This window comes from Aspergillus eucalypticola, assembly GCF_003184535.1.
Source record: "Aspergillus eucalypticola CBS 122712 chromosome Unknown BO83scaffold_14, whole genome shotgun sequence".
Taxonomy (NCBI): Eukaryota; Fungi; Ascomycota; class Eurotiomycetes; order Eurotiales; family Aspergillaceae; genus Aspergillus; species Aspergillus eucalypticola.
In genome coordinates, this window is record NW_020290288.1 from 548,482 (window position 1) to 561,906 (window position 13,425).

The 13,425-nt window shown below is 48.2% G+C and overlaps 4 protein-coding genes across 4 annotated transcripts; 3 read left to right on the forward strand and 1 right to left on the reverse strand.

Annotated features, from left to right (window-relative positions):
- Positions 1-159: 159 nt before the first annotated feature.
- BO83DRAFT_408720 (uncharacterized protein) lies at positions 160-1,570 on the forward strand (the record flags this gene model as incomplete). Its single annotated transcript, XM_025534072.1, has 5 exons — positions 160-449; positions 501-543; positions 586-756; positions 807-1,376; positions 1,421-1,570. 5 exons carry the CDS (start codon positions 160-162, stop codon positions 1,568-1,570), a joined length of 1,224 nt encoding a protein of 407 aa, XP_025387621.1.
- A 404-nt stretch (positions 1,571-1,974) lies between these two features.
- BO83DRAFT_46863 (uncharacterized protein) lies at positions 1,975-3,755 on the reverse strand. Its single transcript, XM_025537377.1, has 2 exons — positions 3,677-3,755; positions 1,975-3,619 (listed from the first exon to the last, which is right to left on the reverse strand). The coding sequence occupies exon 2, from the start codon at positions 3,541-3,543 to the stop codon at positions 2,044-2,046; it is 1,500 nt and encodes a 499-aa protein (XP_025387622.1). The 5' UTR covers positions 3,544-3,619; positions 3,677-3,755; the 3' UTR covers positions 1,975-2,043.
- A 1,364-nt stretch (positions 3,756-5,119) lies between these two features.
- BO83DRAFT_339299 (uncharacterized protein) lies at positions 5,120-8,292 on the forward strand (the record flags this gene model as incomplete). The annotated part of the gene is made up of 5 exons (XM_025528540.1): positions 5,120-6,045; positions 6,094-6,260; positions 6,312-6,838; positions 6,891-7,490; positions 7,550-8,292. 5 exons carry the CDS (start codon positions 5,120-5,122, stop codon positions 8,255-8,257), a joined length of 2,928 nt encoding a protein of 975 aa, XP_025387623.1. The 3' UTR covers positions 8,258-8,292.
- Positions 8,293-9,720: 1,428 nt separating this feature from the next.
- BO83DRAFT_446401 (class I SAM-dependent methyltransferase) lies at positions 9,721-12,630 on the forward strand (the record flags this gene model as incomplete). Its single annotated transcript, XM_025536597.1, has 9 exons — positions 9,721-9,972; positions 10,033-10,164; positions 10,216-10,232; positions 10,283-10,539; positions 10,588-10,662; positions 10,710-11,988; positions 12,038-12,176; positions 12,230-12,432; positions 12,492-12,630. The coding sequence occupies 9 exons, from the start codon at positions 9,721-9,723 to the stop codon at positions 12,628-12,630; spliced, it is 2,493 nt and encodes an 830-aa protein (XP_025387624.1).
- Positions 12,631-13,425: the final 795 nt, after the last annotated feature.

A 13,425-nucleotide genomic window follows, 5' to 3' on the forward strand; every position in this document is an offset into this window, starting at 1 on the left:
ATACCCAGGAATACGAGTTTTAATACGAGGCATCATAATGCCCCTCTCTAATAAAGTCGCCACCAGCACCTACACTATTTGATCTTCACCTTCAGGAAGATCGGACTCGAGTGAAGGAACCCCTTAGCTTGTCTACCTCAGAACATACTCATCGTCACAATGAGTTCGATATTCTGTTGCCCCTCTATCAATCCGTACCGCCCACAGAAGCTTGATCACGAGGACAAATTCGAAGCCTTCATGCAGTGGACCAAGCTTGAATCCTCTCCCATTCTGGACTCAGTCTCAGTGCGGGCCGACACCGTTCCTTATGCTGTTCAGCTTGTAGAACAGGTCGATTTTGGGCCACAGGAGTCCATCAGATATTTCGCGCCAGCGGGGACTGGCTCCCAGTTCGTGGAAGTTGCCGAAGGAGATTTAATTGATTGGAACTTTGAAAAACTGGATTCGTATGTGATGACGATCAAAAGTTCGAACCAGATCTCGTTAAGATCATGAAGGTACAAGAACTTCAGATGCGACAAACACAAAAAGTTTCATGAAGTCAATCTTTACCAGAGGAATCCTACTATTTCGCATCATTAGCGGGTCAACCTCGCACGACCATCCCGAGATATCGATCTAGCCCTTCGAACGAAAGAGCATCAAATGAAGGAAATAAATATAGGGATCGAGAGCTCGGAATATAAGGCCGATTTAAGCCAAGGCGAAGCATCTGTTCAAAAACAACATGACCCTATAGCAAGATCACCTGAGGTCAGCCATCTCAGCTAATAGGGCATATCAGATCATTGAAAAGGTTTTAGGATATCCCTGTAGAGGGAACGGATTCAAAGTCTCCTGAAATGATTCCTCCAGCTGCCGATCCAGACAATTTGGCCTTGAAGAGTGTGCTGAGGTTCCTGCTTCCGCCAGACCGGATATCTCTTAGGTCAAACCATCTCCTATCCCTACTCTGCCTTGACTGGCTCAATCAAAAGTTCAATCTCGGGCTTGAGCTTGAAACCTCTTGGATTTCTGGGCTTACCAGTACTAACTTGATTGTATTTCTCTGTGGTTGTCTCGACTCTTCTGTCGACGATGAAGTCGAAGTCGCGGAAGTAGAAGCCTTAGTTATACCTGCAACAAAAGAAAGTAAGCTAACTACGAGACAAGAGGTTTCAGGTCGGGACAGGCTCCAGCAGATTGTGACTAGGATTCTTGATTCTGGCAGTGGGGTTGATTGGGTATCAAAGCACGGTTGTCATGTCCGGAGAGTCTTGGATTCTTTCCCCAGTGCAGACTTTCTTGAAGAATCATTGCGTGCGAATGAGAAGTATGAAAGTGACTGGAGTCTCAAGGATACTAGCGTGATCAAGAGTGCTCTTAATGAAGAGGTAATGCACCTAAATTGTTATATGACACCTGCTAACTAAGACAGCCTGATGAGGAGCCTTCGGTATGGTTGAGTCCTAGTCTCAGTTATTACCCGCAGCATGAGATTTACGACTATGGATATGGCTCCGAGTCCCCCAAAGACTTCACAGCTTGCGATAAAGAATGCGGGTACTGTGGTCATTGCGATTATTGAGCATGGATATTCACAGTTTACTTAATTCAGTTATTGGGAATCTGTAACCGTCAAATTTGGCAAATGCACAACAAACGGATAGTATGGTTGCAGAGAAAAGCTCGATCATCGAGAATGTTACAGCCGAAAGGGCAACTATTGCTAATTTACTAATGTATTTTTCCTAGTATGTGCATTGCAGCATTTCGGCCTGGTGGCCGGTGCAGAAAATACTCTTATTACTCTTAATACTCTTAATACTCTTAATACTCTTAATACTCTTAATACTCTTAATACTCTTAATACTCTTAATACTCTTAATACTCTTAATACTCTTAATACTCTTAATACTCTTAATACTCTTAATACCCTATGAGACTCCACTGCGAACTATAACATTAAATGACTTTTCAAGTCTTCTATGCCCATTCTATTAAACAGGAACCAAACTGATTCTATTAGGCAGGTGTGCATTTAGCGACGATAGCTGTGGCTTAATGTCCTGCATTACGTACTTCACCCTCTTCTTCACTGTCAGACATACCTTCCATGACCCATCGCATGTCGATGCCTCTAGCCTCACATTCCCGTTTCAACCTTTCTGTATCCTCATATTCTCTGTAGGCTTCTTCTTCTACGAGAACCATATTCAATCCAGCTGCTCCCCCACCCACTGTCGTTCCATCCGGTATTGTTTCATCATTTGATGCAGGCCATATCAGAGGCCTGTCCCTGAGTTCCAAACTCTTCAGGTCAGGAAATAAAACCCGATCCTGGGCAACCATCAAGAGTTCCGCCAGCAGACCACTATTATCGGGGAGAACGTCATGGACAGAAAGAGTTTGCAGGGAGCTCGGAAGCCTATCAACAAGCCGACCAATGCTGGGTTTATTGACAGCAGCGTGTGAAAAGATCGGTACGAGGTGGGCATGCCGAACAGTCAAATGCTCAAGGGCAGAGAATTCTCGAAAGGACTCAAACGGGATGTTATCCTCGCAAACAGGGATCCCTCCGCTCATGTCGAGCCAAGTATTGTATTGCTTGTTATATGTCACGCTGAGAAGTTTGAGGGTATCTTTGAATGGAAGAAGAGCCTGATAAAGTTTTCGAGTATCAAAGCGTTCATCAATCTCCTCTGAGTCTGGGTGAAGTGAGGCCTCGATTGAGAAATGTTCCAGTTCTTTGCAAACTCGAAGCCACTTGAGCATTCCGGTGCACTTCCGGACATCGCCCAACGAAATCTGTTTTATGGGACCAGCTGAGAGGGGTGGTTCGTGAGAGTAGAGATGACACTCTTCATCACGGCTACATTCAGCCGAGATCGAAGAACCTGTGATAGACTGGACATTTGGGAAATAGAGAAAAGGAATGAGGAAAACCTCGTGAATTCCTTCATCAAGTTGGCAGTGAGCAACGACCTCTCGAAGGAAAGGAAATGGTGGGGTTTCATGAAAGGGTTTCTCTCGCCCTGCAGCTTTATATAGAATGCAGAGGAAAAGATGTGAGTCTTCAAGTTCAAATTCAATGCGTTCCAGATGCGTCAAGCCAACAAACAAGACTCCTAACCAAGCCTCCATCCCGAATTCGAGCAGGCATTCCTCCCAGTCGTCTGTGAACGCTTCACCTGGCGTGAGTATCTTGTTTAGTGCTCTGGGCACGAACTTCGCAAATTCATCAATATCCTCGTCACTAGCGTCATGCACTGGTATATCTTTGTCTAAGAACCAGTGAAGTTTTACGCTGCGAACCCAGTCTGCCACCTCGGGGTGATTCCAGAGACGAATAATGAGATGGATGTGGGCGTCCGTCAGGGGGGTGCCGTAGCCCAGGTCAAGATGGTAATAGAGTAATGGTTCGAATATCTTGTGGAATTTCTGACAGCACAGAGTCAAAGCAAGCAAAGTCGATCTCCGTATCCTTTCGCAATGCTGATCTATGTCTAAGGCAATGAACTTCCCTATCATTTCGAGAATCTCTGTTGGTAGGTTCTCCATGGTGTTTCAATTGTAGCTGTTATCACTGCTGCCTCTGGTAAATAGTCTGACTCTGGTAGAAGCTGAGACATCGTGTCTATTTTATATCCGCGTTTAGCTATACAGGTGATACTGGTGAAAAATTTGCACATACCCGATGCCCAGAAACATATCCTGGTAATAACCCTCATTGCACTGTGACTCAAGATGTGACAAGCAGCAGTGCGGTAATTTCCAAGCGCATTCACTTTGGATATCGGAATGGCTGCAAGCCACATATTCAAAAGTATATATTCCGTCAATTCCAGCCTTGACTGCTTGTTATGACCTGGAAAGGCAAGCCAAAGAAATATTGTATATTGGATAATGGACAACTAACATCCCGAACATGGCATATATCAGCAGAAAAAGCATTTTAACGCACAGCGACTTCCCATATCTAGGCCATGGTCTTTCCGCTTTCTACCACAATCTCCGAGATGCCGTTGAGATCAATATCAGCCATCTTCAACTCCATATCATCGTACTTGTCACTAGTGGGACTCAAAGTAGGGTCAAACAGAACGGGATATCTGCTCTTGTCGATCCCACCAGCCACTCAAGTTGCGTCTTCCAGTCCGCCTTTGCCCGAATGGAGACATTGGCCTGGAACTTCCCTTCGTCTTTTCTTTTAGCAATTTGGCTAAGGCAGCGGCAACTTCAGCCTTTCACAAAGTCAGTATCGGAAAATAATTTGCATGCAGAACCTGCCTACCGTTTGGGAAGCTTGAGGACGAAGAGTGGTGGGTTCTTGCTCATATATTCAATCCGCCTGTAGAGTGTATGCGGTTAATCCCGCCCCTATCCCCAACTTTCTAACAATAGATTTTCTATGTGCATCAGTTGATGCGAATCACACAACTATAGTGCGGGTAATATCTCTATCTGCGAACCAATAAACATGGTTTGTTTTCTGTAAAGGTGTAGTTTGATGCGCGCGCCTACGCAGCCCTAGCCTGGCCAATGAGCGACACATAACTGAGTGTCTCATCTCCATGAACCACAAGAATAAAAAGCCGTGAAATGCTAACTGTGGCGCCTGGTGGCTGCTTAAGCATCATCCTCCCGCATCCCGGCGCTAATGGAACTGTTAAGGAAAATCTGCATGCTCAGATTCGTATACACTTTCTTCTTCCAGGCTAGTCATTACCATTCGTCTCGTCGTTTCAATGGCATAATACAAGGGTTACTGAAAATTTGATCAAGACCCGTTCTGGATGGACAAAAGCACTTAATAATGCGGAATCTTCACAAGCTACTAGTTTCGAGGCGGCACGGAGATGATAGGGCTTCTCGCCGCTAGCCGCCCGTGTAGATGAGAGCTAGCAATAGAGATATTTCACTGGCCGTTCAGAAGCGCCAGGTATATGGGCCGCTCGTGTCTTGCAGGAGGGACTTCCACATTATCTAAGGTCTGACCAACGGATCCAAAAGAGAAGAGTTATATCTATACTATATAAGGGTACAATGATGGACCCGAAGCGCTTTGGTCCCGGAGTACAACTTCCAGCTCATATGATACAGCCCCGAGATCACCCAGACAAGTTTAGACAACACCATGATCTTCAAAGAATCACTGAAAATCTTCCGAGAAGCCACACCATCCGAAACAGCCAACAAAACCGATCTTGACTTGGATTACGACGTTGACGACTCCATCAATTACGCAGTGCAGACGTCTCCAAAAGACAAGGTGCAGGCCACCTTCGACGAGATCATCACCAAAATCTGCAACAAGACCTTAGACCTAAGAAACGGAAATTCTCGAGCTGTGTTCCTGGCCGACTATTCTCACGTCCTGGACGAGAGGACCCGTGTAGATAGACAGACCTTCCTCCATATAGCGGCGAGCAGGCTGGCACACAGCACTGCTATACGCTTCGCGGTGAGGAAAAAGGGACATCTCTTGCAATATAAGGACGTCAACGAAAAGACCCCTCTGCATGTTGCTATTGCATACGGGAACCTTGCCTTCGTGGACGCCATATTAAAGGAGGTCAATGGTGCGGAAATGGACATTCTTCTGCGGCAGACTTCTGAAAACGGACGGAACTGTATCCATGCTGCCATTCATCACTTTCTGGACCATTCCTATGCCTTGAAGCTTATTGAGGGGGCGTCGAACACTACCCTATCGGCGCGCGATAAGAATGGTCTTACCCCTTTGCATCTTGCAGTAGAGTATCACCGGTCGTCTGCCTCACAACTGAGCCTTGTGAAGGCACTCATCGCACGCGGAGATGCGGCTTTGGATCAGTTCACGATAGATCCGCCCGGTTTGTCCGTGTACGAGTACCACCGCTACACGCGGGAAAAAGCGCATGTGGGTCATCAGGAAGCAAAGGCAGAGAGCCCTTTGGAGATTCTGGCAGGAAAAATTGAAGACCAGTCGACTCTAGTCGGAGGTAGAAGAGCGCTTGACGAGTTGCCGGTAAATCAGACCACTGCAAGGAAGCAGCAGCCATTAGAGAAGTGTGATCAGAGGTATCTTACCTGCAGAACTTTGTCAAGTTCTCACTAATGGTGGCCTAGGCAAGAACCAAAGACGGACATGTCTCCGGAAATTCATTTGTATGCAGACAGTATTCAACAAGAGATCAAACTGTACTACCTTCGCTCAACCTTCGAAAGTGCTCCCGAACGGAATATCAGAGACCAGCTCTCGGCAACGAGGTTCCTCTATGGTGCGAATATTCAAAGTACGTATTGACCGACCCAAAGATATTTGGGCAGTCCTAATGTCAAACCAGATGTCAACCTGTCATTTGACTTCTCTCAGGGTCCATTGACCATATCACAAGAATCATTTGAAGACAGCTACCGTCATATGGTCTTCGACGAAGTCCTACGATATGTATCGTTCCGACCTGTGCTGTTGCAGAAGCCTCCTGGGCCTGCTCCAGGTTCAAGGCTAGCAAAAAAGCTAGCCCAGACCATGAAAGAGGATCAAGGCCCAAATGATCTCGTCTTCTTTTTCAACTGGCTTTATCGTAGGAATGTCAGGCACATTCTCAAGGTTGTTGTTCATGATACAGAAGACGTGCCCCACACAGATAAAGCTATTACCGATTGCCTAAGCAAATTCGAAATAGAAACGTTGTCATGGCGAAAGGCCGACATGAGTTCTCAGACGCTATTCAATGCTTGCCGGGGGTTAAAAGAAGTTTATCTTCGATGGAGCGGGGATCCATCTATCTTGAAGGCCTGGACGGAGCAGGATGGCCTTCTACGATTGGAGAAACTCGAACGTGTTTATCTGGTATGGAATAAGGAAAAGGTAAGCATGCTGGCCTGATAATTTTCTGATCTTTCCTCTGACCATCCTCCAGGGTCCGGAAGCATTTCACAAAGTTACTTCCGCAGTCGAGTATCTTCAATCAAGGCTCAACCAAGCAGTGGAAGAAATCAATGCTGCTAGAAGGACTATCACCAAGAACAGCAGCCTAGTTGAGCCTCGCAAACCAATTCTCGTCAGACAAAGCGAGATTGGTGTTTCAACCAGCAAGCGACTCAAAGATACGGCCAGCCCAGCTAACATGTCAGTCGACCTACGAAAGAGAAGAATTCAGCCCAATCGGTGGTTAGGCTGCATAGACAGATTTGCAGACGAGCTTCAAAATGTCAAGGTGCCCGCAACAGATACGCTTGTGCTGAAGGAAAATATCAAGGTGGCTGTCATTGATGATGGGGTTGATATTCACATCGAGTCCCTTCAAGGAAAGGTTATCGGAGGCGAATCTTTTGACCGTACATACCTTGATGGCAACGGGACCAGTCCTTACTACATCTCCGGTGGTGGCCACGGGACGATGATGGCGGATATGATCTGCAGAGTTTGTCCGACGGCCAGATTGTATGTCTGCAAACTTGAGATGCATCCGGACCCTGACGGGGGTGGTAGGCAAATCTCAGCCGAAAGTGCTGCACTGGTGAGTTTTTACAAGTGCTGCCTTTGACCAACCTCAGACTAGCCTAACAATTACCCCAGGCCGTAATGGCAGCGGTCCGCCAGAAAGTGGACATAATCTCCATGTCCTGGACGATCCAACAAACAGATGATAACCAAAGCAGCATAACTGCACTACAAGATGCAATCAGAGCCGCCTTAGACGCCAAAATCCTCCTATTCGGCGCCGCATCCGACAAAGGCGCCGTGGCCGAAATCGAATATCCCTGTTCGTTCGACAGACGCATATTCAGAATTGGAGCTTCCACAGCTGATGGCAGGGTGTACGGCCCATCCGGCAACCCGCAGCACCTGAGCTTCATCTTCCCCGGACATAAGATCTCCCCACGGAGTCCTTATCTCGAGAAGGGGCTGCCTATTGATTCAGAAGAGAAGTCTGGCTCGTCAATCTCTACCGCCCTAGCAGCAGGACTTGCAGCTCTAGTTTTGCATTGTATCCGGCTTGGAGTGATTCAAGCGGAGATGGAGACAGAATTGACGGGGAGATGCTCGTCGACGGCGGTGCGGCTTTCAGACATGGAGAAAGCCAGGGACTTTTATGGGATGCGCAGTATATTTCGGGGAATAGGCTTGAACGAGGATAACCAGAGATTTATTGAGGTGTGGAAGCGGCTTGATGGGCCGGCTAGGAGGTTGAGATCGCCTAGTGGTAAAAGTGTGGATATGACGGGGTTGGAGATTATTGCTGGGCTGGCTCGCGATCTTGTTTCGGGTATTGCGGATCGGTGATGTGAGTATAGAGGTATCTGGAAGAAAGAATTAAGAGTATGTATCTATAGAGTATATATAGTTAGCACTGATTCAATGAACGTAGATATGCAACCTAGAACAGAGCTGTACCACCATACTGAAGCTGTAGAAAAGGCCTTCCATTAACCCGGGGTGGTGGAGCTCATTTCTCCAGTACAATACAAGCGGGGCCCCGGCTCTAAAGCGAATATAGTGCGATTTCTTGTATTCTATATGATTCTCAAGAACTAATGACAGTCACAACAAACGAGAGAGCTGCCTCTTATTCTTTGTCTCAGGACATGATCACGTTTGAGATCTGTAGTATCTGGGTATTTGATTTTTGAAATATTTCTTCAACGCTGGCTAGTATATGTTCGACGGTCTCCGCTCTTTTCTGACAGAAACTCACACAGGTGTACTTAACTCGACCAGGAAGAATGTACCGATGCATTGCAATCTTTCCACATGTCTAAGGGACAAAAGGCACTCGGCTATCGCGGTTGCAAGGAGGGGTAACATGTACGCAGACTTCAGGTGGCGGCGAGGGAGCATGCGTACGTGCATGGACCGGGCGAGTACGCAGCAGTGTGGAGAGTCGCAGACCAGCCTGTAACTCCTTTGTCAGGCCGGGTAGTTTTGGAAAATTTATACTTTCATGCTATACTGGAGTTCACTAGCTGACCGTGGATGTACGAAGTTTATCAGACATGTGCCTCTCCCAGAATCCGGGATCGCCCTAGTACCTGACCAGCGACGAAAAGGAGAGATGGAGGAATAAAGGGAGGGAGGAATTGACGGCAGTGCGTCTGCATCGAGGATCTGCCCGATACAACCTCTTGGTATGACTGCTATTATTGGCAAGACGATGGATGGGTGTTGACCGTTGATCGGGGCCTGTACCAATAAGTTGGAAGATCAGGGTGCCTGGGGCTGGCGTGCGGGATTCATTGGCGGCGAGTGGCTCCGGGAGCCCACGGCGTGCGGGCACATGCACCCTTGATTGGCCTACCCGAACTATACGCAGATGCATCCATACAAGCTCTGCAACTCTCCTCTCCATCCTCTGCTAACGAGTGTCTCCTACTGCAATTCGGTGCCAGCTGGTCCTCGGGGAGCACCTGGAGATCCTTCCTCCACCTCTTCCCGCGAGCCATTCACTCTTTCACTACGGACAGCCAATGCAGCTTATCATCCCCAGACCATGTGTTCCCCTGATAGGGCATCGCGCTGCGCTCATGTCTTTTTTAAATTCAACTCGGACCAGGAGGGGCTGTCGCAAGTGGGGCGTGCATCCCAAAGATGTGGCTAACTTCTCCCGCATTGCTCTGTCGGTGCTGCAGAGCAATTGATTCAAGAAGCCGCCCGTCCTCGCAGTTCTCGAGGCAGGAGATCTGCCTCTCATCTGTCCTTCCTATGACAGGAGGCTTCAAATCTATCCCGTTACACCCCTTTGCACCCTCATGTCTTCCAGCAGTATAACCGGTCCCTTTGGGGGCCAATTGAACTGGCTACATGTTTACATTGCCGGAACTGCGTTCGCGGTCTGCGCGTTCGTCGCAGTGGTCATGATGTTGTCGTCGCAGAAGCGCAAAATTGACTACAATAGCGGTGTCTTCACCTATCTCAAGTTCGCATACGCGACATTCCTCAAACCCCACGAGAAGCACGGAAATGGCCAACAGGATGCTCTCGAGAGCTTCTACAAGACGCAGGTATGCCAGATAACCGCCAATTGACTGCCTACTTCCATTTTCTGACAGAAACGGACACAGGCTGGCGTCTACGATGCCACTCGCAAGCGTTTGTTGCGCGGTCGAGAGGATATGCTGGGTCTGGTTGCAGCCCAACTGAAGCACAAGGTCGAGAACAAGCAGCTTCAGTCCGGCAAGGCTGTCTGGGTTGATGTAAGTACCACCTATGCAGTCTTACCGAATGAGTCCTGGCTAACAATGTAGATTGGCGGAGGCACTGGGTGAGCACTCTCGAGGACACAACGTCCGACTGACCCCTAACCACTATTAGATACAACATTGAAGCCATGTCTGTCTTCCTACCCGTCAAAGATTTCTTCTCCCGCGTTTATCTGGTCGATCTATCACCATCGCTCTGTGAGGTGGCCCGCCAGCGCTTCGAAAGGCTGGGATGGAAGAACGTCCACGTTGTCTGCCAGGATGCTCGCTCCTTCCGTTTGCCGGAGGATGATAAGATCGATCCCCGTAACGAGAGCAGCGCCGGTGCCGACTTGGCAACAATGAGCTATAGCTTGTCCATGATTCCAGGTTGGTGCACTTAGTTACGTATTAGAGGATGGTGCTCATACGATGCAGACTACTACAGTGTCATCGACGCGCTGCCTGCACTCTTGAAGCCTACTGGCGTTCTGGGAGTGTGTGACTTCTATGGTAAGTCTAGCAACATCTGTCGACGCAATCGCTCTGACCCCCGATAGTCCAAAGCATTGTTGATGTCTCGTCGCGTAACTACACTGGCGGCGCCTTCAACCGCCATGTAAACTGGCTCGGCCGTGTCTTCTGGCGTGCCTGGTTTGACGTGGACCGGGTCAGCTTGGAGGCAGCCCGCCGTGACTACCTGGAGTACCGATTCGGAACCGTCATTTCTGCCAGCGAGAGAAACTACCTTTTGGGTGGTATCCCATACTATATCTTTGTCGGTTGCCAGAAAGATTCGACCACACACTCAGGTCGCGAGGCCATCGAGAAGTTGAATGCTTCGTTCACAGAGTCGCCGTACCTCTCTCCCGCCAACCATCGCAAGGAGATGGAGACTGCTGTTGTCAACAGCACTCAGGAAATCAGATCCAAGGCCTATGAGTCGGCTGTGATCAATCTGAGCGCGAACCTGCCTCTCCCTTCGTCCTTTTACCAGAATCACCACCACCGTATCTTCTACAATGACCTCCTCCCAAAGCACACTCAGTTCGGAAACGAGTATATTTATGCTTTCAACTGGGAAGACCCCCGCGTGGACCACCGCCTGCTGGACATCAAGCGAGACGATGTCATTCTGGCCATCACCAGCGCCGGTGACAACATCCTCGACTACCTTCAGAAGAGCCCGCGTCGAGTCCATGCGGTTGACTTGAACCCAAATCAGAACCATCTTCTGGAACTCAAGGTGGCTAGCTTCATGGCTCTGGGCCACCGCGATGTGTGGAAGATCTTCGGTGAAGGAAAGCATCCCGAGTTCCGCAACCTACTCATCTCCCGACTGAGCCCACACTTGTCCAGTCAAGCCTTCCAGTACTGGCTGGAGCATACCCATATCTTCACTTCCTCTTCTGGTAAGGGACTCTACGAGACGGGTGGATCGCGCCACGCTATCAAGATGGTCCGCTACCTCTTCAAGGTCTTCGGCCTGGAAAGCCAGGTACGACAGCTCTGTGAAGCCCAGACCTTGGCAGAACAGCGCAAGATCTGGCCCCGAATCCGTTCTGTCCTGATGAGCAAGCCTCTTCACTGGGCAGTGGTGGGAACGGAATGGTTCGCATGGAAGGCCGCAGGCGTGCCCCGGAACCAGCGTAACATGATTATCGATGACTACTTTAAGAGGAACGGCTTGAACAAGGACATGAAGCAGGCGAAAGATGTCAGCGGCAAGTCGATCTGGGAGTACGTAGTGGACACCTTGGATCCGGTGGTCCAGGACACTCTGATTAGCAACGACAACTACTTTTACTTCCTCTGCTTGCAGGGACAGTTTTCACGAAGGTAAGTCTTACGCAGCTGACATGCCCCGGAAGCAAGCTGACAGTAAAAGATGCCATCCCGCATATCTCTCCCCCAAGGCCCACGTGAAGCTCTCCTCACCCGGCGCTTTCGACGGTCTCCGCATCCACACAGACGAAATCAACGAAGTGATCAAGCGGATCAAGCCACGCAGCTTGACTATCGCTGTGGTATGTTCCTCCTCCAACCCTCGCAAATACATTTAGACTGACGGACCAAACAGGTCATGGACTCCATGGACTGGTTCGACCCAGAAGGCGAAGAAGCCTCCATCCAAGCACAGAAGCTCAACCACGCCTTGAAGATGGGTGGCCGGATACTACTCCGTTCCGCGAGCATCGAGCCATGGTATATCCAGCATTTTGAGCAGAATGGCTTCTCTGCACGCCGAGTTGGTGCCAGATTTCCGGGCACTTGCATTGATCGGTAAGCACCATCATATTGAAAGCTGTACGGCATGAAACAATTATACTAACAGAAAACAGTGTAAACATGTACGCCTCCACCTGGATCTGCACCAAGACGCAAGAACTCGATCGTCCCGCACCTAGTCGCGCCATGTCGGCTCTGTCATTGGACAATATTACGCCGAAGAGACACAGCGTAGAGCATCTTGAGATATGATTTTGCTTTTTTCCTCTGAATATTAATGTTGTTATGTTTCCCACATACTGATGATGATTGATACTTACTGCCTTGATGGCATGTGAACGTTTCTTTCCTACATATTTCCTTATACTTCCATCGATGACCCCTTGATACTTAACTCCATGCACATAGTCAAAAGTCTAGAATAAACCAGACAATGAACTTTACCTGTATGCCACAAGTACTAACTACTACTTACTTCTTATCACACACATGTATGACTCAGTATAATGTGGTTTTTCTACAACATGAAGGGGTAGAGAAGAACCTCAGGCTTTCTTTCTGCTATATAAGTAGTACCCACTTCTAGACCAATCAAGCCTGACCCATTACTACTTACCACTAATACTGGGTAGTCGATTACTATATGAAAGAATGCTACTTATCCCGGGATCCTGTAGATTGGACTAAGTATCAGATTAGCAACACCATGATCTATTCGTTAGCCACAATACCAGTAAATCACACACAATACACTAAAGATAGGCTTAAGTTCTAATAGCACAGGGATGTAGAGGCAGAAGCAGGAGTAAAAGAAGCGAGAAGAACAATTAAGCATAAAACGGCATTGACTTAATTCTGTACACATTGAATAGTAGGAAGATACTAGTATAACATCCCGGTAGTAAAGTTTCATAAAGTCAGTTCACACACAGACACACATACACACAAGGCCACACGAGGTCACACTCAAAAAGATCATCATGAAGAGAAGAGAAGGAAACAGCGAAAATTAAAGGGGGTTGTAAGGTAGTTATTGTGCTTGTCTTG

Coding starts and splice junctions, on each gene's coding strand:
- BO83DRAFT_46863 (XM_025537377.1), bottom strand. CDS start 3,543: ATGGAGAACCTACCAACAGAGATTCTCGAAATGATAGGGAAGTTCATT.